General features: G+C 47.3%; 1 protein-coding gene across 1 annotated transcript; it reads left to right on the forward strand.

Moving 5' to 3' along the window:
- Positions 1-1,486: 1,486 nt before the first annotated feature.
- On the forward strand, positions 1,487-22,251 carry TACR1 (tachykinin receptor 1). The gene is made up of 5 exons (XM_040538441.1): positions 1,487-2,336; positions 15,414-15,608; positions 19,742-19,892; positions 20,185-20,381; positions 20,777-22,251. Exons 1-5 carry the CDS (start codon positions 1,936-1,938, stop codon positions 21,066-21,068), a joined length of 1,236 nt encoding a protein of 411 aa, XP_040394375.1. The 5' UTR covers positions 1,487-1,935; the 3' UTR covers positions 21,069-22,251.
- The last annotated feature ends 291 nt before the right edge of the window (positions 22,252-22,542 follow it).

Genomic DNA, 22,542 nt, shown 5'->3' on the forward strand with positions numbered 1-22,542 from the left:
TCCTGGAATGGGAAAGGGTTTGCTAAGGTGGGCTGAGATGACTTCTAACATTGTCGCCTCCTGCCAGGGCGCCCCCTCCTCGGGTTTAGGCATATTCACAGCAATGCACTTTGGTGAAGGGGAGGGTTGGAATGCAAATGAAGGGAAGGGTTGGAAATACCATCGCTAGCCAGCCTTCCCAGGCCCTGACAAGTTGCTCACCCATTCCTCTGCTGCAGTTTTAAGCAATGCTGCCATCGAGTGGTCCATGAGCATCCAGATACAAGAAGATCGCTTTGCTGCACTGGACTCCACTGTGGTCTCTCAGGCAGCCCCTGCTCCCAGGGCTGCTGGAAATGCAGAGGCCCTGGTTGAAATATATCTCCCCATTCACCCATCCTAGAGTTAAAAAGCTCAGTCCCACTTAATCTACTTACCTGGTGTTAAGGACTAAATATTTTCAGAATCACAGAATGGCTTGGGTTGGAAGGGACCTCAAAGATCATCTAGTTCCAACCCCAAGTCCTTTGTGCTTACTCTTGCTTAAGAGCCGTGCATCCTCCCTTGACATGTACAGAGCTCTGTTGTGCAATTCAAACCCATTTTTTCCCAGTGTTTGGTGAGTAGCAGCTTTACCTGGGAGTGGTTCCTCAACTGGACATGTCCAACTCAGCGTTCCTCATCCACCAATTTTGGAGTCTGCATCCTGAAAATGCAAGCTGGGAGGATCCTTTAGCAAACCAGGACGTGCTCAGCTTTCATAAGGGATTTTTCTCTTCATTGCATTGGTGCATCCCGAGGGAAAGACAGATCTTCTAGCAGGCAACAACACCATTGTTTTTTTGCCCATACTAGGCAATAACACAATACTGGATGAGTGAGTTAAAATCACCCTTCTGGTGGCTATCACAAACCTGGACTATAGGAGGGTGTGAATCTGTTTGCAGCTTAATTGGATTCCAACTACAAAAGACTCCTTTGCACAGAAGGCTTTGCCAGCCTGACAGAAGCTGTATTTACTTGCTTTGCAGCTGTATTAGGGACGGGGCACAAAATGAAACATCCCGTTTGCAGTGGGAGGAAGCTGTTAGTGCCTTTTCCTAGAAAGAAGTCAAGCATTTGCTTTTCTCGTAGGGGATGCAAAGCATTCACCAACCACAGCATAGAACTGATCGGGCAAACACCGCAGCTGTAATATGGGAAAGGCTGCATGCAAGCTTAACGCCTCAAGGCACGTTTAAAACTCCGAGCGACTTTTTAGAGACGAACCGCAGCTCGCTTCAGGCAGGCTCGACCCAAACGCCCGTCAGCCCCTCAGCACGAACCCAAAAGCGGGGGGATTCAGGGGGCAAAGCAGCTGCAGAGAGGCTGCGAGAAACCTGGGCGGAGCGGGGGGGGGGGGCCGGGGGAGGGCTCTGGGCTCCGGCTCCGGCTCCGGCTCCGGCTCCGGCTCCGCTCAGCGCTCGCTGGCGCCGCCCGCGCCGCCCATAAAAGCTGGGGCCGCGCCTCGGCTCCGCCGCAGCGGCTGCGGCCGGGAGGGGGGCGCCGCGGCACGGGAGGAGACCCGCGTCGCCGGCCGAGCCTCTGCCGACCCCAGGGAGCTTGCGGAGGTAGAGGCTGCATGGCCGCTGTGCCCCGAAAGCGGCGTCGCCCTGACGTGGCCGGCCGCCCCGCTGCAGCCGCACCCGGAGGCGGGAGGGAGCCGCAGCCTCAACCAGCTGCGCACCCCAAAGCAACCGCGCGCGGAGCCGGGAGGGTCCTCAACCCCAAAGTGGCTGCGCTATGAACCAGGAGGCGCTTGCACCCTGAACGTGCTGCATTCCCTGATCTGCGGTGGCCTAACCAGGAGAGACCTGTGCCCCGAAGCATACTCGCGCCCTGAGCTACTGCACCCTAAAGCAGGAGGGTGCTGTGCCTCAAGGCGTCCCTTGCCTGGTCTGGCCGCACCACATCGCAATGGATAACGTTGTGCCGCTGGAAGCAGAGCTGAAGCACCAGCGGCTGTTCAACACCACGCTGAATGATTCTTTTGCCAACCAGTTCATTCAGCCCCCGTGGCAGGTGGCTCTGTGGGCTGTTGCCTACACCCTCATCGTGGTGGTGTCAGTGGTGGGGAACGTGGTGGTGATGTGGATCATCCTGGCTCACAAGAGGATGCGCACTGTCACCAACTACTTCTTGGTGAACCTGGCTTTTGCTGAAGCCTCCATGTCTGCCTTCAACACAGTGGTGAATTTCACCTACGCCATCCACAATGAGTGGTACTACGGTCTGCTATACTGCAAGTTTCACAACTTCTTCCCCATTGCTGCTGTCTTTGCCAGCATCTACTCCATGACAGCCATTGCCCTGGACAGGTGAGCTCTGAGCATCAAACCCCAAACCCTCCCTGCACCCTGCAGGGTGCTGCTCTCCAGATCTGCCTCTACCTGGGTGCTGTGCTCAGCTCCGGCTGATCTCTGGCTGTAGGAGAACACTGCAATTAAAATACAACTCATTTTGGTAAAGGTGCTTGAAAAAAGCACTCTCCTCATCCTGTCCCCAGGTGGCTTAGGGAATCCTTTGTCTGCTCTGCAAAAGGAGCTCAAGAGAAGGCTTTTTAATTCCGAGCATGTTGGTAGTGTGTAATTGGGTGTGCATTTGTAGCATTGCTCTGTCCTTTCCCTTCCCTTCCCAGCTTCTCTCCAGAGCTGTCCATTCTTTCCCCAACATTCTCATTTAAAAGCAAACTTGATATTTAGCACAAAAAGACATCACCTCGGGACACTAAATACACGTGTTGAACTTGTGCCACTGTACTGCAGGAGGTGTTTCCCATTGCTTGATCTTGGTTGCCTAAGGAGCCTCTGAGAGATGCTTGAGCTCGGGAAAGATGCCTCAACTTGGCAGATGTGTATTGTTGCATTGCCTGTCAGCATGTTCCCCCCCAGCTGCAGAATCTTGCAAAACTGCTTTGATTTTGTTACTGTGAGTCAAAGGGGAGGGAGATGCCACGGATTCACCTCATTTGGCTGTAGCCAGCATATTTAGTTGCTTTTTCTTTTACTGACACCTGTCTGGGTGCTGCTGACTGGCTGGGGACTGCTGGTAGAGCGAGATCCCACTTGCAGTTTTACAGGATAGAAAGTTCAGCAGCACTTGGTAGGGTGCAGTGGCACACGGGATGTTGCATTTCTCACCTCAAAGGGAAGGGGCAGAGGTTGACAGACATGAAGTAGCCATGCCAAGGTCCTTCCTCCAAGCATCTCTGGTATGCAACTCCCTCACTTCCTCCACCCAATCTCCCAATCTTTATGGCTTTTTCATATTAGCACTAGTTATAAACTGATAATCCAAGCAGCTTTGCAATTCCCTCTTGAACACCAGCACAACACATTTTCCAGTGCAGCATATTTCCCTGAAGACAGCTCTGCTCTGCAATACCTCCTTTTGGTACTTCTTTCTAGGGAGTAAAACACATTTTGGCTTTGGAGTGTGGGGGGGATTTGCACTACCATATGCCAGCACATTTTGAGCTGAAGTGTAAGTACTGCACAAGCTGGCACAGATATATCCCAGCAAGAAACTACAGTGCTGCCTTAAGTCACACACTAACAGCTTGGAAAATGGAGCTTGAGATGGATGATGGTCATTAAAAACAGGCTCAGGTTTTGTTTTGCTGTGGCGTGGTTATAAGCCTGTGAGCCTACCTCTCCCCAAAATCAGTTGGACATAGCAAAGCTCTGGTACTGGAGATATGAGGAAAACAAAAGCAGTGATAAATAAAAAGAGGAATGCTACCAGAATGGCTCTGTTCCCACCTGATGGTGTTGCTGGCTCTGTTTCAGGACCGTCTGTTTTAAGGATGTTGGGGATCAGTGGGCAAATTCCCTTTCAGGTTAGGATGAATTAGGCAGATGATTTTTTCATTTTTTATTATTTATTTATTTTTATTTTCAGCTTGCCTTTAGCTTTCAGTCTGCGCCCCTGAACAACTGCAAAAGCAAATATAACAAGGGAAGCTGGGGGACAATGAGGAAAATGGTGAGCAAAGGCAGGTCCGGGAGCCCGGGGCTGAATTTTGGGGAGAATTGGCATTTCCAGGTTTCTCCTTACATGTGCAATCCCTTAACAGAGGCTGGGTTTTCCCGTGGGTGGACTGCAAAACTCGTGCATGCAGGCCTGGCTCACCTGCCAAGTAGGAGCCAAACGAAGCTGCAGCCTTGGTGTACAAATACTGTCCCATCTGCCTGCACAGAGCTCCCTCCTGCATTTCTTGGCCCCAGATTTTGAGGGAGGTGGGAAATTTGGGAATGGAGGCAGCAAAGCCTGTTTTCTGACCCTTAGGCATGGAGCATGCAGCATCTCTAAGTGCTGGAAAATGGCCTGTTTTCCTGTGCCTGAGACCTGACAATAGTAATTAAATGCGTTAGATGCAGGAACTTGTTCCAGGAACCCAAAAAGAAAAAAAAATAACATGGCAAGCAACAAAAGTGGTGTGGTAACATGGAAAGCAAGTGCTTCACTTCAGCACTCTCTGTAAGAGCAACAAAAATAACACGGCAAGCAACAAAAGTGGTGTGGTAACATGGAAAGCAAGTGCTTCACTTCAGCACTCTCTGTAAGAGCAACAGAGCCACGAAGGCTCAGCAAAATGAGTTATATGCACAGTATCTGAAATGACTGGGGTTCTGATTTTCACCAAAAAATAGAAGTACAGAACTGAATGTGCTTTATGTTTCCCAAAGTGTATTAAGCCATCTATCACAGCAGCTGAATACGTAACCTGAAGGCTCAGAGGAGCATCAGCTGCAGATTGCTCACCTAAATCATCTCCACTTTTGCTTTCTGCAAGCAGTTTCCAGAATGTCCTCACCAGAAGGTACAAAATCACCTTTGAAAGACTCAGCACAGCTGTAACAGCATCTGTGAGAGAACAAGAAGGGAAGTGGGTTTGATTCTCCCAGTGGCTTTTTTGGAAGGCCTGCCATGGATTTGTGCAAGAAAAAGGCTTTTCCTTGAACCTAGGACTGCTCTTTTACTGGGACCTATTTCAGACTGGGCACAACCACTCAGGGGAAAAAAATAATATAAAATTAATTTATACCAAGCACTATTCTGAACCCTGCAACAATGGCAGGAAATTCAGAAGTCAAGGTTGGCAGCTGGTATTGTGTGCTCAGGAAAAACCATGATGCTGTGTCTCAGCATCCTGCAGAACTGGAGGCCAGGCAGCTTGATTTGGCACTAGACAGTATGCCACGTACTTTGCTGTCAAGCATATCAATGCACTCAGGTCCTTGAGTAAAAGCAATCCCACGGATGGGTTTGCCTTTGCCTGAGGTTTGAATAACCCAGGCTGTCTTCCTCAGCACATCCTTTATGTGCACCACAGGGACTTTATCTCCTTCTACAGTACATAAGAGGTGGGACTGGGCAGGGCCAGCTGGGTTGGCAGCTCCCCTTCTGTTGACTAACAAGGTGGCTTTTGCTAAATGTGTAGAGTGGACCCTCTCTTTGAACATCCGGCCCAGCACCGGCAGGTGGGTTGCCAAGAGGAGCTGTGCTTCAGTACCAGCCGCTTCCAAAGCAGCTTGAACCCCTTCATGTGCTGCTTTTTCACTTGGAGGATAGCAGGCCTCAGCTCCTCTGTATCCCCAACTCCAAAACCCTAGGAGTCAACCTGGAGTCTCCTTCTGGCTTACCCCCAGCGGTTCCAGCTGGGGCCATTCTCTGCAGCTGTGGTGTAGAGCTCATTGTTTGCATCTCCTCCTGCCAGAACTGGCCCAAGGGCTACTGCATGAACAGTCTCCCATTTAATTTGTTCAAAGGCTTGTTATTGCTCAGGGCCTCACTTAAAATCCTTCTTCTTCTGGATCACTTCATAGACAGGGATTACAATCAGACAGTAATTTGGAATTACAAAAACCCACAACACCTAAAAAGCTTGTGTTTCCTTTTTGCTCTTGGTGGATACATAGCTGTTCTTTTGTTGATCACATCCATGGGATCTGACCATGCCCATCATCCATTTTATTCCTAAAAACTGGATCTCCTATGCAGGTCCCTTGACCTTACTTTGTTTTATGGCAAAACCATCTTTCAGAAGGACTTGGACTCTCTTACTTCCCTTTTTGAAAAACTTTCTCTGCTGAGCTGCCCCTCAAAATAATGCCATCTATGTATTGCAGCTGTTCAGGAGCTTCCCCGTGTTCTGGTACGGTCTGGATCGCTCCATGGCAAATGGTAGGGCTGTGTTTCCACCCCTGGAACAATCGATTCCAGGTGGACTGGACGCCCCTGCAAGTGAAAGCAAACTGGGGCCTGCACTCTGCTGCCAAAGGGATGGAGAAAAATGCATTAGCAATATTGGTTGTGGCATCCCACAGGGCTGCCTTTGACTCCAGTTTGTATGGAAGTTCTAGCATGTCTGGCATGGCAGCACTCAGCTGTGGCGTGACTTCATTCAAGTAACGATAGTCTCCCGTTAGTCTCCACTCTTCATTGGCCATATGGGAAGGATAAAGAGTGAGTGAGTCTTGCTGATCACTCCTTGGCTCTCCAGTCAATGACTCAGCTTATGGATTGCAATCAGGGAGTCTCAGTTCGTGTGATATTGCCGCTGGTGCAGCATTGTGATAGCAGTCAGCATCTGCTGTTCTTCGAGCCTCAGCAACCCCACACGAAGGGGTGTTCCCCCACACATGGGGAAGACCCCCACGTCTTCCTTGAAGGGATCCCCTTCCTTCACACCTGACAGGAGCCGCCTGCAGAGGCTGAGGGCTTGTGCCCCGTTTCCAATGGCTTTCTCAATGCCCCCTTCCCTAGAGAGGGATCCCAGCTGCTTGGCTTCCCTGACCTCTGATTCCAGGCTACCAGCCCTAAAATCCCAGCATTGCAGCAGCCAGGGGACAACGTGCTTGCCTGCACAATGGCTGGAAAGTCTTTGCATATATCGCAGCTCACCCAGGGATAGGGATTGGGTGGTTACTGCTGGTTTTCTTTCTCTTCATCCTCCTGTTCCCTGTGATGGCCCTATGCTGGGGTAGCCTGCCTCATTGTCTTCTTCCTTCTCCCCTATTTGAGTAGGAGTTCCTTTCCTTTCTAAATGACCTGACTTCCTCATCCATTGTTTTGTTTTGCATATGGGGTGACTGACACTGGCACAGGGTGGTTCTCTGGCCCAGCCATGGGGCACATCACAGGGGTTGGAGTGGTGTTGATTACGGCTTGGTAAGTGTAGGCCAAGCCCCAGCACGTTGCAGTGATTTGTGTCCCTTTGGAATTGTCAGGGTGATGACACACCTTTTTCAAGCATTTTGTCAGTTTTCTAGGATTCTGCACTTGGTCAGGTGTGAAGTTCCAAAGCACTAGAGGTGCCTGCTGTTATAGGTGCCTGCCCATATCCTCCCGCCCTCCCTGCCACTCATAACTGTCCTGCCCCGGGCCAGATCTCTGGATGGAATTCTTACGTGGTTGTTTAACCTTAAACAAAACCTGAAATACATTCAGGAGATGTAACAATAGGAACATGCTGGTTTGAACATCCCAAGGATATTCAGAGTTTTGAAGAGCTATTGTAACTATCCTGGAGAAAAAGGGGAAGGTGAAAGAAAGGGAGAGGGAAGAAGTGGGGAAAAATGTCCTCTCTGTCCCCCTCATAGATTGGCTCCCTCAGTAGAAAAAGTGTAATTATTAGCAGTTTTCGAAAGGTGGTTTCTGAAGTCTGAAGGTGATGGCAATGCTGAGTACCAATACCAAATTAGTTTCATGACCAGTAAACACCACACAGCCATTTGCTCACCTCCCCCATCACCCCCCCAGTGGGATGAGGGAGAGAGCTGGGAGGGGAAAAAAGTAAAAGCTAATGGGTTGAGATAAAGACGGTTTGATAGGACAGAAAAAGGAAGAGAAATAATAATAATGATGATGATAATAATAATAGTAGAATGTACAAAGCATGTGATGCCCAACACAATTGCTCACCACCTGCTGACCAATGCCTAGCTCATCCTCAAGCAGTGGTCTTCCCCACCCCAGCCAGCCACCCCATATTAATTGTCCCACATGACATGGTCTGGTATGGAATATCTGTTTGGTAGTTTGGGCCAGCTGTCCTGGCTGTGTCCCCTCCCAGCTTCTTGTGCATCCCCATTCTTCTCACTGGCAGGGTGGTAGGAGAAGCAGAAAAGTCCTTACCTTAGTGTAAGCACTGCCCTGCAACAGCTAGAACATCACTGCATTATCAACATTATGTTGCTCCTAAATCCAAGACACAGCACATAGAATCATAGAATATCCTGAGTTGGAAGGGACCCACAAGGATCATCGAGTCCAACTCCTGGCACCACACAGGTCTACCCAAAATTTTAGACCATGTGACTAAGTGCACAGTCCAAATGCTTCTTAAACTCTGACAGGCTTGGTGCCGTGACTACTTCACTGGGGAACCTGTTCCAGTGTGCGACAACCCTCTCAGTGAAGAACCTCTTCCTGATGTCCAGCCTGAACCTCCCCTGCCTCAGCTTGACACCATTCCCTCGGGTCCTATCACTGGGGACTAAAGAGAATAGGTCGGCACCTGCACCTCCACTCCCCCTCGTGAGGAAGCTGTTGACTGCGATGAGGCCTCCCCTCAGCCTCCTCTTCTCCAGGCTGAACAGGCCAAGTGACCTCAGCTGCTCCTCATACATCTTCCCCTCTAGGCCCTTCACCATCTTAGTAGCCCACGTACCAGCTACTGGGAAGAAAACAAGCTCTGTTCCAGGAGAAACTAGGAAAAGTGCCCATGCTGAGTCCAAGCTAATTTGCTGCCACACATTGAAAAAACAAAAACAAACAAAAAAAACACCTCCGGACATCCCTAAGAGGCTGTTGAAATATCTATGGAGAATAGAAGGGAGCAACATTAGACAAACAGTTCATGTTTTCTCTCTCCGTGGAACCCAGATTAATTTCGGAGCACCACCATTTGCCTGCACTGTTAGCAAACTTCTTAAGGAGGAATGAGTTTCCTTGATGACAGATGACCAGGAATACAGCAGAAGGTTAGAATCCTGGATTGTCTGCAGAATCAGAAAAAAAATCATCTCTAGTCTCAAAGATTTAAGTGAGCATAAACAAAAACACTGCAGATGGAACACACAGTGCCTGGGAATGGACAATGAGAAGGGTGACAGCTATGCCACGAACTCCGAGTTTGGACAGGGCAGCAGTTGAGGTAGTTAATACAAAGCAATTTCCCTTCTTCTGCAAAGTGTCTTCACTCTAAACCAGCTATAAAAATGACATACAGTCGGACCAACCTCCTGTAGCTCCTCAGCCAAGTTGCTGCTTTTGCTCACTGAGATACCCCCCTCTCCTACATTCACCAGCACTAATGCTGCCAGACCAGCAAGCAGGGCTAGGCCATCAAACTGGAATCTTATTTACATTCCCCTCCCTCTCCCCCCACTGTTTTTTTTCTTCTCCAAATGGCTTAAATTACATTAGGCATCTCAAGATCCATCAATTTGCCAGCAGGAGCTGCAGAGTAAGTATCAAATCTGCAAACCTTCATTCACTCATTCACCTCTGTGGCTACTAAAATTGCTAGCCTGCAGCTGAGACCTGTTAATATCTCCCCAACCCCATATTATTTGCAGCAGAAAAATTGGCTCAGAAAATTATTTACAGCTTGCAAGCTTGAACTCCCAGGTTGGATGAACCAGCTGAATACCAGGAATATATTCGCCAGCTCAGTGACCCAGTGCCTTCCCTAAGAGGCGATTAATGCAGAAAGAAACCCTCTGGAGAGGACAAATTACATCAGTGCACAGACAGATTAATTAGTCATTTACACCCTAATATAGCATGTGGTTATTTTTTAATCTTGACTTAATGGTCTTCTGGGGGGGGTGCAGGGCAGAACTTTGATTTGTGCCTGACAATGTGTAATCTTGCTCTGCTGGGATGTAATTTGGAAGATGAAGAGCAAGGGGGAGTGAAGTGGGCCTGAAGGGGCAAGCTGGGGCCAGCCCTGCAGCAGCTGCCCTGTGCCATTTCCTACATGCCAGCTAGCAATAACAGAAGCAGCTTATTGCATTCTCAAAAAATCAAGCACAGTTGAACACTACAAAAACTCTACAAAGCCACTGGAGACCCAGCACAGGGCTGGCTTGAAGCCTTGATTTCCCAGCCGGGGCTAGAAAGCAGGGGGCTGGGGATGGACAAGGTTAAGGGTCACTCAGCAAAGATGCTTTATGTCCCTGCTCCCAGACGTAGTCTCTGGTCTGACAGAATTAATTCCCCATTGCTCATTAGATATTAATTCAGCCTGTCAAAAAATAAATTACATCCGTCTTTGGAAAGAGAAGGGGGCTTAAAATCCCTGTGGCAATAAATGTGTAACTGTGATGAAACAGCAGCAGTTTGAACAGTTTGGTAGCTGGGAGGTGTAGGAGACTCAGGTTTTTAGACATGCCTCTGAGGTGATCACAGTGCTCATCTGCAGGGTGGGTGCTGGCACAAGCTACCGTAGGAGTTTGAGGGCCTTGGGTAAGATATTTCACTTATTTGATAGATTTCTTAATTTATTCTTAACACTTCAGTGGCGCAGTGAGACTCACACATGCAGTAAGTGCAACAGCTCTCACGGGTCATTAACCCTGTATTTCCCACCTTCATTCCCCAGCTATAAACCAGTGCCAGGACTAATTGCTTTCTTTAGGCAGTAGTTAATGAGGTCCTACAGATGCTTCAAATAACAGCACCTGCACAAATTCTCCCAACAGGGCCAGGCTGTGCTTCGGGTCCTCCTCTTCTATCCTACCCTGGCACTATCAGCAAATGTGATGAATGCAGGAGGGAGCCTTTTGCCTCCTTACTAGCCTTATGCAAATAACTGGGGGTTGATCCTGTTTTGTCTGCATTTGGCTTTTCAAACCAAACATGGGCATGGCATTTGAATCGTGAGGAGTGCTGTTTGGAAAGGCATGGGAGATCGCAAAGCTGCTGGCGTAATTCAGGTCACTGTTTGCCTGTGGCTAACTTGTCCTTTTTAATAGTGCTTGAAGGAAACATGGAATTGCTGTCAAAATACAAAGCTGCTGTGCTGTATTGGTGCTGCGGGGAAATGCCTGTGAGAAACCTGCAGCCTCCTGCTTGATGAAGATACTTTCCAGAGTGTTGAGCATCGCTTGGGTCTGAGGACAGGCTAGCATCCTCAGACATCATCCAGATATGTGGCATTTGAGGCCAGAATGACAAGATGAGACAGATGGGCTGGGTTTTGCTGTCTAAACCTGCTGGAGGAGTGGCATTTTTGCATTCATGCTGTTGTGATGCAGTCCTCACATAAAGCATGGTTAGGCACTGGAGCGGGTTGCCCAGGGAGGTGGTGGAATTACCATCCCTGGGGACGTTTAACGGAAGGTTGGATGTGGTGGTACTTAGAGGCACGTTTTAGTGGGCAATATTGATGGTAGGGGCATGGTTGGACCAGATGATCTTGGAGGTCTTTTCCAACCTTAATGATTCTATGGTAAAAGCAGTTTTTTCTCACTGAGAAATTTTTTTGTTTCTAGGGTAAGAGGGACCCATTCCATGCCCAGAGTGTCATCCTGCAGGCAAAAATCTGATCTCAAGGCAACTGCTTTCAAGTATTTGACCCAATTCAGTCCAGGGCATCTACTTTGACTAGGCTGCATGCCCCTCTCTAGACTGACACTGCACTAAAACGCTCTTTATTCAGGATGGGAAACTGCTGGGCAGTAAAACACGGCATAAATTCTGCATCCCATGGGTTACTCATCTCTTATCTGTTGTATCCTTATTACTTAATGAAGAAGATAAGGAAACTCTGGGATGAAAAATGCCTCATAAATTTTTGCTATTATTTAGTCACATCTCCTTGAGGGTGGAAAGAATTGTGTAATGTTAGTTATCCAGGCAGACTGCAGATTTCCAGATGCGATGAATAGTACATTTGAGGCAGTGTAGCCACCTGTATATTTAATGACTGATACACTCAGAGTTACCCTGGTATAACATTGTACTCAAATGCTATTGCATCATCATTGTAACAACCCCCCCTCCAAAATGCAATACAATATTTAAACAACAGCAAATGGCATTGCCTATGTCATTGAGCAGAAAAAAGGAAAGTATCTGGCATAAAGTTGTGTTCTTTAGGGCCAGGCCAATTAAATGGGGTGGATTTATTAAGCTGCTGACAAATGGAGCCATCACCAGCCCCACTGCGGAGTGGTGGCCATTTTGGGGGAAAGGAGCAAGGGATGTGCTGCTGCACAGCCTTGGGTCTCTCCTGCAATAAGCTGAGCGGCACTGGGCTTGCAAAACCTGCAGTTTTTTACTTGAATGCAGGGGACTCCCATCCAAAAGGTGAGCAACAGCAGGTCACTTTATCTTGAAGAACAGGTACCATTAAGTCTTCCTGACCCAACATCTTCTGCAGCCTAATACAAGGCAAACACCCCTGTTTCTGGTGCTTCATACCATGCACCACCTGCAGAGCACCAGGAAATAAACCTTTCCCTAATGTATGAAATCTGCCCTTAAATCCTCAACTAAGAGCCCATTCCCCACGAAGAATTGGGACTTCAAGAGCCCATGGTGTTTCTTTACCTGCTGCATGCTGCAGTGGCGAGGGCAGGATACTCATACAAGAGTGTCCCCCCTCTTTCTTGCCTCCTGAGAATGATTGCTCCCCAGCAAGCTGCAACACCCAGTTCCTTTACAGTCAAGAAAACCACCCTCTCGGATGGTGGAGAAAGAAATATATCTCTCTAATAGGATACAGGGAGATGGACGAGGCGGGGCCACAGAGACACTTTGTGAGGAGAAATATGAGCTAATAAACCCATTAGCCTGCTTTTGAGAGCCCGCTTCTCACTGGTGTGGCTGGGACCTGTGGGGTCGAGCTGAGGAGGGCATAGCTCCCTGGCACTTAAGCTCTGATTGATGCCTTAAAGTCCAATACTGAAAACCACCTGCCCACAACTGCACGTGGGGCCAAACGGCCACTAGCATCTTGCAGATACTCTGGGCGTTGCAGCTGCATTCGCAGAAATGCACACACAGGAACACGCAGACTTACAGGGTAGAGAAATGTGTAAAGTCTAACTCATCAGCAAGAAAATGAAAGTTATTAGAGATGGACAGACCCAGCACTGGAGGAAAGCAAAAGAAGCTGGTTTACTCCCCATATTGATGCTTTTCCACCCCAATATAAGCAAGCCAGTGACTGTCATCTGAGCTAAAGAGGCCATAAAATCATATTCTCTGCTCCCCCCTTCTCCACACTTTAATCTTGCATTAAATGTTCTTGTCAAGGAAAAGATAAAACCAAGAAGGAAACAGTTCCTAAAATGTTAGAACAATTTTCTGCTTAGTGATACAATTATCATATAATTCTATGATATCTTAATATGAAATAATGGTCTAATTATTTTCAGCATGTTTGTACATTTTCATCTATCTCCAGCATTTTTGTGGTCCATAATACCAGCTCATTCAAGGAGCCCAGACCCTTTTTATTATATTTTTTAATTCCCTGTCAAAGCCCCTGTCTGTGAGAACTGGTATTATTTCCATTTTTATTCCTGATAGACGGCTGAAGCCCAGAGCATCCCTGAGGGACTATTTCAGATGTCACTTAGGAGTGGCAGTTTGGGAATTGCTGCCAAAAAATAATATTTAGGGGCAGTTTTACCCAAAACACCACTAGTTCACTCCCTCCTGCTCCCTGACCCTGTCCTTGCAATGCTGGTGCATTTCTTTTCTTCCTTGGCTCTTCGGTGTGATGGTCTTATTAATTTTGCTGTCTTCTCACCATCAAGAATGCAAGAGCAGGTAGCATTGCAGACAAGTCGATGGCAGTTGGAAAGGTTTCTATGTAATGTGCTTGCGGTTTAGTTCATCATTTCAGCAATTATTTGGACATTTTATCACCTACAAGGGCTTGTGCAGCCATAAAGTGCTTTATACTGATGAGTAAAGTCCTCCAAAGTTCATAGGTAGAAATTAGGTCAGAGACGTAAGAGCATTTCTGGCTGGTTGCAATCAGGTGCTGGTTTGCTTTCCAGAGGTTTCAATTTCAGATGTTTTTCCAGGCAAATATTTCAACAGAAATGGCCCAACTTTCTCAGAAATCCCTCATTTTCCACCTTTCACATTTTTGAACTTGAACTGTTGGATTGAGCACAGCTGCAAACTTGGGTGCAATGACACCTTGCTTCTCGGGAGCAGACACAAAGGATAAAACGCTTGGAACCCTGTGCTAAAACCCAACCAAACCTCATCCAGTTCTGACTGTGGTCCAATGAGGGGAAAATGAGCAATGTGGATGCAGAAACCAGGAGGCCTCATAGACCCTTAAGTGCATTGCTGGCCACTGTGTCAGAGCAGTGCTAACACCCATTGCCTTCACTCTTCCTAACCAGCTTCCGTTTCAGGTACCAAAACAGCCGGTGGAGATTACAGAGGGATAATTATCTGGTGAATTTTCAGCTGAACAAAGCTGATAAGGTTTGGTACCCCAGGGCAGAGGAAGAGCTGATGGCAGTGCCTCCTGCATATGTCAATATTAAGCCCTGAACCTTTGTCTCAGCAGATGGACACAAAAAAATGCAACACAGGGAGTACTTTTCATCTATGAAAAAATTAAAAGAAAAAACTGTCCATCATCTGAAAGGAGTTGGGGTGAGGAGAGAAATAGAGAAGGCTGCATATGCCCTGGGTGGTAACACATGCAGAACAATGCAGTGTGTCGCCTTGTTATATGATAGTGGCTCTTTCTGAAGCTTGTCATGGGGGAGGGAAATAAATTTCCAACATGCTCACTTCATCCTTCCAGCACTGCTGTCAGCTTTGCAAAACCAGATTTGCAGAAGGATAAATTCAATCTGCCCTGTCACTGCTGGAGTCTGCCTCATGTATGACAACTAATGTTCAGGGTGAAAGATCCCATAGGCCAGGCAGGCAAAGGTGACAGCTTGGATTGCCTCACCTGTGCCACTCCTGTATACTTATTTTCAGTTCTCCTGTTTATAATACTTGGCATTGTGATCTACCGTATAGATGCGATTTTGCTTGGGTGCAAAACTATTGGGTGCTGCCAAAGCAGGTGCTGCCAGATGGCAGCATCGCACATGGCGTTGTACAAATTGGTCTTTGCAGAAGCAGCTGGTTGCTGGTTGTGTTAGTGAAGCTGTTTTTCAGCTTAAAGCCAATGAGTGTCTCAAATGGGACTCAAATCTCAAGGTGAGGCTGCTGAAAGAGAATTGGCTGAGAACCCCTCCCAGAAGGGATTCTTTGATGTTTTTTGTGTGGTGGGGGGGGCTGCCAGGATGCGCAAAGGGGGTGTCAAAAGTACAACCCACACATGGGAGAGTTGAGACAGTAGCTGCAATGTAGGGACTTTGAAGCCTTGATTTCTCCTCTTCCCCCCCTTGCAGGTACATGGCTATCATCCACCCACTGCAACCCCGGCTCTCAGCCACTGCCACCAAGGTGGTCATTGGTGTCATCTGGCTCCTGGCATTCCTGCTGGCCTTCCCCCAGGGTTACTACTCAGTGATGGAGAAGCTGCCAGGCCGGCTGGTGTGTCTGGTGGCATGGCCAGAGCACAGCACCGATGTGTATGGAAAAACGTGAGTGGACTTTCCCAGCATCAGTGACAAGTCAATGTATAAAAATATATTAAAAAAAAAAAAAAAAGAAGTGGGAAGGGTGGGAAGGGCTGAAGGACCCCTGTGATGAAGAAATCCTCTCCCTACCCTAGGTAAAGCTGGTGCTACCTGGTGGACAGTAGCAAAATCTCCATCCATGACATCTTGGGGTGTATTAAGGTTAATTAAAATGAGTTTGATGCTGCTTGTAGTCCAAACATTGCCTCATGCTCTGCCACACTTCCAGCACTTCTGGGATGCTAATCCTTGAGTAAAAGGATTTACTCGTGTAAAACTGCTGAGATGCAATATTTTGGCTGTGGGATGTAGTCTTCATTGCCCCGGAGGCTTAGTCACACACACAGACATGGCTCTCTTTTTTGCATCACTTTTTCTGCAACCTGTGTCTCTAAAGGCTTCCTGGAGGTGCGAGTTATTCCTGCAAGAATCGAACAGGGTTTTGTCAGGTGTATCTTGGCCAGACAATAACAGAGAAATCTGTTTTGGGATGTGCTGAGTCCAAATGCCCCCAAAATCACTAAGCTGCTTAAAAAACAAGCTCTGAAAAGAGGCTCTACACAGTGTCAGCTCAGGCTGGAAGGTGAGTGTTTGGCTAGGAGGGCTCAGCAAGCACCTTTCCTACACAATAATGTACCACCTAATTAAATCTGGCATTTCCAATGGGTCTGGGCAACCCCACTGGACTGCCAGCATGCAGTCCTTCATGGTTTGCTCTTTGAAGTCTGTGAGTCATGCAGTGAGTTAAATGAGTCATGAGTTAAGGAAAAAGAAGAAAGAAAAAAAAGAAAAAAGGCATTTGTGATCTCCAGTTCCATGGACCAATGAAATAGTGTTGTGAAATTGTACTGGAGCCAAAGCAGGGGACACACATGCATGAAGAGGTGTTCAAAGCCAACCTGAGCCTGGCAAAGGTCTCTCTGCAAGGCAGGAAATAAGCTGGCCCAGCTGACCTCCAGAGGTGTCTTCATCCTTAATTATTCTGGACCAGTGCAAGAAACTCAGCTCATGTGGCCAGGATGGGGCTGAGCCCCCAGGTTCTCCAGACTGAAGCAGTGACCAGTGCAAGCTCAGAGCAATACTTTGACAGATCATTTGCTGTTCAGCCATATGACATGGTTTAGTGGGTGATATTGGTGGCAGGGGGATGGTTGGAGCAGATGATCTCGAACGTCTTTTCCAACCTTTATGATTCTATGACAGGACCATCACCTTTTCAAGAGCTAATTTGAGAGAAAAATGCCACTATTAACCCATGAATAATTTGCTGCTGGAATCTGGGTGCCACTTCAAAGCCTGAGCATCCCATGCTCTTTGGTGAGCTGGAGGCTCTGCAGGCAGTTGAGGGCAGCCAGGAAAGCAGATGCTAAGCTTAATCTTTTTAACAGACAAAGTCTGAATATTTGGTGGGGATGGAAAATAATTTGCAGCTCAGGCTGAGCACAGCAGAGGCTCTCCAGACCATACAAACTCACACAGTGCAGAGCACAAGATGTTATTTTATTGCCCCAAAATAACTCTGCAGAGATGAGTGTTTGGGCCACTGTCAAACACCCTTCCTGCTTGCATGGCCTTGGTGCAGTTATTTAAGGAAGCAGACAGTAGCAGGAGGTGCCGTATCTGCAACAGGAGCTGGAAACTCAGCTACATTTGATTCTGCAGCTGCTGGCTGCTGCTAACTACTGATTCCCTCTCCCACTTTTGATTTTGAAATAGATGTCTGATCTGTTCCGATCTCATTAGTTGCCATTTTGGTTTGTTAAAGGAAGGGGAAAAGCTGCTCCACTTGCCATCCTCTCTGGGAAATAAGAGCCTGCAGCAACCACCTGGGCTTTGCAAGGCAAAAGAAGATGCCCTCTCCTCTCATGCCCCTGTCCCTTACCTCCTCTGGGCTCCTCCATCCTGTACGAGACCCTAAATCCTCACACTGAAGACTTTTACATTGCAAAATCCAGGATTTTCTAAGTGGTCTGATACCGCAGTCCTTGAAGACAGAACAACAAATAGATGGTTTTCAGCACCCGAAGTACAAAAAACAAAACAAAACAAACAAACAAAAAACACAGCAGAACGCTTTGGAAATCTCTCTCCCCACCATGCCCAGGTAGCTCTGAAAATGAGGGTACCTCTTGCTTGCATTACTCTAATGGCTCTTCTGGTTGCTCTGGGGCTTTTCTGCATCGCCCTCAAGAGTTTGCTTCTGGTTTAAGACCCTGCTTTGCACGGGAAGAACAAAAGCCTTACTGTGGAGCCACAGAGACGCCTCTTTAATTAGCAAAATAGAAAACAGCCCTACAAAATCCAGCTGAAATGCAATTAGTGCTGGGTGGAGAGGAGGCCAAATGAGATTGCAGGTACAAAACAAGGAGGAGATGGCATGGCAGCATGGGTCCGGGGCCAACCCCATCCATGCCAGAGCAGCAGGAGTTTCATCAGGCATGAAGAGCCTGACCCATTCATTACGCTTCGGAGGGATTATTTAATCATAGCTCCTAGGAGGACAAGTGAGTGCAAGGCTACAGAGCCTGAACTGCCTTGAACACATGCAGCACCTTGCATTTGAAATGGGCACATACCCCACTTAGCACTGCTGTAGCTCCCTGAAAATTCTTGCAAGTACCCTGAAGCTGTGGGAAAACTGCAATGCTATCACTTGTCTTTCTGCAGGGAAGAGAGGTTTTTGCAAGCATTGATGGTAGGAAGGAACCTGCAAGGTCAGACCAGCCATTCCCTTCCTGTTTGTTAAAAACAGCATTTAAAGCTTTTTTTTTTTTTTTTTTTTTTTTAAGCGGTTACTATTTAGTACAAATCCTTCCCTGAACCCCCTGTAATCCCAATGGCTATTGCAACCTTTCATGGTTCCCACTGACTTCATAGCAAAACAACCCCAAATCTGTGCTAACTATTTAGTTCAGACTCTCATTTGATTTTATGCTTACTTATCCACGTTATAAAAAGTATGCAAAGATCCTGCCCTTTCCATGAGTCTGGAAAACTAACACAGCTGATGAATTCACAGGAAGGTTTTTAAAAAGCTCTATGACAGGGAAGGGTTTAGGTATAATAATACCACATAAAATTTGTGTGTGACCCAGTGCCTGGCATCCAAGGACCCTAACACATTGCCTTTCTCAACTATATGCACCAAGTTTATGAAAATATTTCTGTCACCCAGTTCTGCCTTCCCTGTGTGCTGACAGTCAGTCTCACTGCACCTGCGAATCCTCCCTTCAAGATGCTACCAGGCTCACAAGTCCAAATGAACCAGTTGGATTGACACTGGGAAGAAATACAGCATGTACCAGTGCTACAATGGATGCAAAGTCTATTTCTACCATATTGTCTTTATGAACCTTACATTAATCTTTTGCTAGCAGGATGTTCCCACAGCTCATGCTGTGGCTTTCTCTAGGTGAGAGCATGAGCTCGTGCAGCCCTGCTCTGAGCTTTGGCTTTGCAATTATAAACTAGGAAAAAAAAAAAGAAAAAAAAAGATAATCGTCGTGTCTTTTGCACACAGCTGTTCAAGCTGTTCACAGCTGTGTTTTTGGCAGACGGGACCAGGATTATGCCTTCTGCTGCCTGAGCCTGGCCAAACCTACAGTGGATCAGGATTCAGGCAAGGTGCATCCAAGACTCAGCATTTGCCATGCAGGGAAATCCTGCATCTCTCTTCAGCTTAATGTTACCATTCTTTAAATGTTAAAAAACAAAACAAAACAAAAATTGCACAGGACTGCTAGATGAAAGGTCTGATAAGAGTGAGCTTTCATCTTTAGGATAAATTGGGGTGTAAGTAGAGTACAAGTGATAGTAGAGCCACATCAGCTAAGGTGTCCTTGCTATACAAAGGTAATACAAGTCCTATCTATCCCATCTCGGGAGGGTGCCAGCATGCCAAAAGCCAGTAGTGAAGGCTTGGAGGAGATTGGGATGAAACTAGGGAGTTCTTCCTAACCCCAAGCTCTGCAGTCAACTTGTCTGCAGGAATCATGCCAAATTCCCTCTGCCCCTGTGAAACTCCGCTTCCAAGATTGGTTTGCAAGAAAAAAACTGAATAGGTAGAGGACACACTCAACATCCATCACTTTTTCTAGGTATCACTTCTGCATGACCGTCCTGATCTACTTTTTGCCGCTCCTGGTGATAGGGTGCGCCTACACTGTGGTCAGCATCACCCTCTGGGCAAGCGAGATACCTGGTGACTCCTCAGACCGCTACCATGAGCAGGTCTCGGCTAAGCGGAAGGTAAGGAACTTCAGGCACAGTAGGAGCTCAGTCCCAAGTAACCACAGCCAAAAAGAGTTTATCAAAGTGGAAACAGGTCACAATTTGTTTCATTGTTTTTGCTAATGGTGCAGGACGTGTCCTGCATATGTGTTCTCCATGACCATACATGGTTTAGTCAAGGTGTTGGCCATGTGTTCCTCACTGGAAAGGTTTCCAAGGCAAGACAAAGTGGCCCCTCTTGGAGTGTGACACCCCACCTCTGGGGTGTCAACAGATGACTTTGCTTCCCTGCCCTCTCTTCTCCTCACAGGTGGTGAAGATGATGATTATCGTGGTGTGCACATTCGCACTCTGCTGGCTACCCTACCACATCTACTTCACCCTGCAGTATTTCAACCGCGAGTGGTACCTGCAGAAGTTCATTCAGCAGGTCTACCTGGCTATCATGTGGCTGGCCATGAGCTCCACCATGTACAACCCCATCATCTACTGCTGCCTCAATGACAGGTGGGTTTGAGTGACTTTCAGCAGCATCTCAGCACAGCAGGGTGTGGAGAGGATGGAAACACAGAGGAGTCTGATGGAGGAGACTTTGAATGGAGAGATTTTCCAGGATAGCTGTGTTCCATACTCTGCTAGGGGCTGCTTGCATTGTGGGGATAATACAAGACTTATCTTAATAAGTCTTTCCTAAAGCCCCTGCAGGATATGAGGCATGTATCAAGACAGCCCTCACACTTAAATGAGATTTATCAGTGTTTTTTTTTTCACCACTTAGTGGAAAGTAGTATTTTTTTCATTGTTTTGCAGTGCTTAGCTCTGGCCTCACACATATAATGGTGTCCTTTCCCCATCCGTACATTCCTCACCTCTGCCTTTCCCCATCTCTTCTGCCCTGGCAGGTTTCGTGTAGGCTTCAAGCATGCATTTCGATGGTGCCCATTTGTCAGCGCTGGTGAGTACGAGGGCCTGGAAATGAAGTCAGCCAGGTACCTGCAGACACAGAGCAGCATGTACAAGGTCAGCCGGATAGAGACCACCGTATCCTTAGCGGTTGGTGCAGCTGAGGAGGAGCTGGAGGAGAGCAACAAGGCCAAACGTCTCTCTGTAGACATGACCTCCAATGGCTCCTCCCGCAGTGACTCCAAAACTGTGTCCGAAAGCTTCAGCTTCTACTCCAACACACTCACCTAATCAGCTCCCAGGCTCCATCAGGCACCCATGAGAGTCCTGCCATACACTTTCCCTCACTGGGATGCTCCAGCGCTTGATCCAACCAGCATCATCACCCTGTTTTGCAGCGTGCCGGCTTTTCTGTGTTGTTTTATCGCCTCTTGCTGTGCTGTTCACTCACCTGCTGTCCTCGGGTGAACCTGAGGGCAAAAGCTTTGGACTGGTCTCATGTGCTCCATTATGGCTCATGTCCAAATGTAAAGAAGGGTTTTCTGGCCTCCACCTTGCTTGCTGCCTGTCCAACCTGCCTTGTGCTGGGTGGGTGGGTAGGATGCAGAAATGGAACATAGCTGGGGGTTTCTCCTAAACCATAAGTACAATGCTGGCAGGCATTTCCTTGCTCTGTGCAAGGCAGCAGGTGTCTCCCAGTGCATTCAGCCTCCACAGAAAAATGAACCAGTATTTCCTGTTCCTACCTTTAATTTAATTCTGTCATTCCTGGTTGAGTATCCATAGGGATATTCAATACAAAAATCCAGCAAAAATGCTGTTTTCAGCTTCAGGAGTTTGTATATCCAAGGTGTACCCTCAGCCACTCAGTGCTTTGTCTCAGAGCCTGGTGTTTTTGCACCAGTCTCAAATCATCTCCAGTACCTGCATTCCTCTGCATGATGCTATTCTGCAGAACACCACTCCACGACACAGCTTTGCATCAAAACAGGGCACTTGAAAGGGATTCAGAACTAAGCCAGACTTTGGTTGCCACTAATCAACCATATGTGCCAAAATCAATCACTGTGATTTCCTAAAAGGCCCAAGGAGGTGTGCCTTGCATAGATTTTGGAAGCCTGTGGAGGTCTAGAGAAGAATTGACTGAATGTACTGAAAAGTTTTTCACAGCTTGGAAATATCTAGAGCCAACCAGAAAGGGGCACAACATAAAAAGTTTGAAGAGTGACATGATTTTTTTTTACTCAAAGGAAGGTTGAAATGATTCACTTTCACTTCCTTGGATTTTTTTGTTTTATCAGGAAAAATTTTATTTTTTCCTCCCCCTACCTTGCGCATAAAACATTAAGTTTATGATGTGTAACTAGGATATATTTTATGTTTTAGTCCTGTTAAGATGGTGCAATATTTCACTGGAGCTGTTCACATCAAGGGCTCCTTTGGTCAGTAAATGTATGTATGAAGATACACTCAAGGGGGGGTGGGGTGGGGTGGGGTGGGTGGAATTAGATAAAATGAGAAGTTGGCAAACTTGGTTTGTTGGGAACTAACCCACAAGTTTGGGGGCTGTTATATTGATTGCTCCTTCCTGCTCAGGAGCTGCTGGTATAATCTCGCACTTTTTGGTGCAGAAATCAGACTCCTAAGGTGGGTTAACTGCAAAACAGAAATGATGCAAAAATGCGTGACTGATTTGCACAGAGCAAGGAAATGCCTCATTCATTTTAAAGTAGCCAAACATCAGACCCTGCTGAGAACACAGCAA

This window comes from Cygnus olor, chromosome 27, assembly GCF_009769625.2.
Source record: "Cygnus olor isolate bCygOlo1 chromosome 27, bCygOlo1.pri.v2, whole genome shotgun sequence".
Lineage (NCBI taxonomy): Eukaryota > Metazoa > Chordata > Aves > Anseriformes > Anatidae > Cygnus > Cygnus olor.

What these genes read in the sequence shown, in the direction of transcription:
- TACR1 (XM_040538441.1), top strand. Translation starts at nt 1,936, where the DNA reads ATGGATAACGTTGTGCCGCTGGAAGCAGAGCTGAAGCACCAGCGGCTG. An exon ending in ACCGATGTGTATGGAAAAAC is followed by an intron (nt 15,609 to 19,741) that starts GTGAGTGGACTT and finishes CACTTTTTCTAG; the next exon opens with GTATCACTTCTGCATGACCG. An exon ending in TACTGCTGCCTCAATGACAG is followed by an intron (nt 20,382 to 20,776) that starts GTGGGTTTGAGT and finishes CTGCCCTGGCAG; the next exon opens with GTTTCGTGTAGGCTTCAAGC.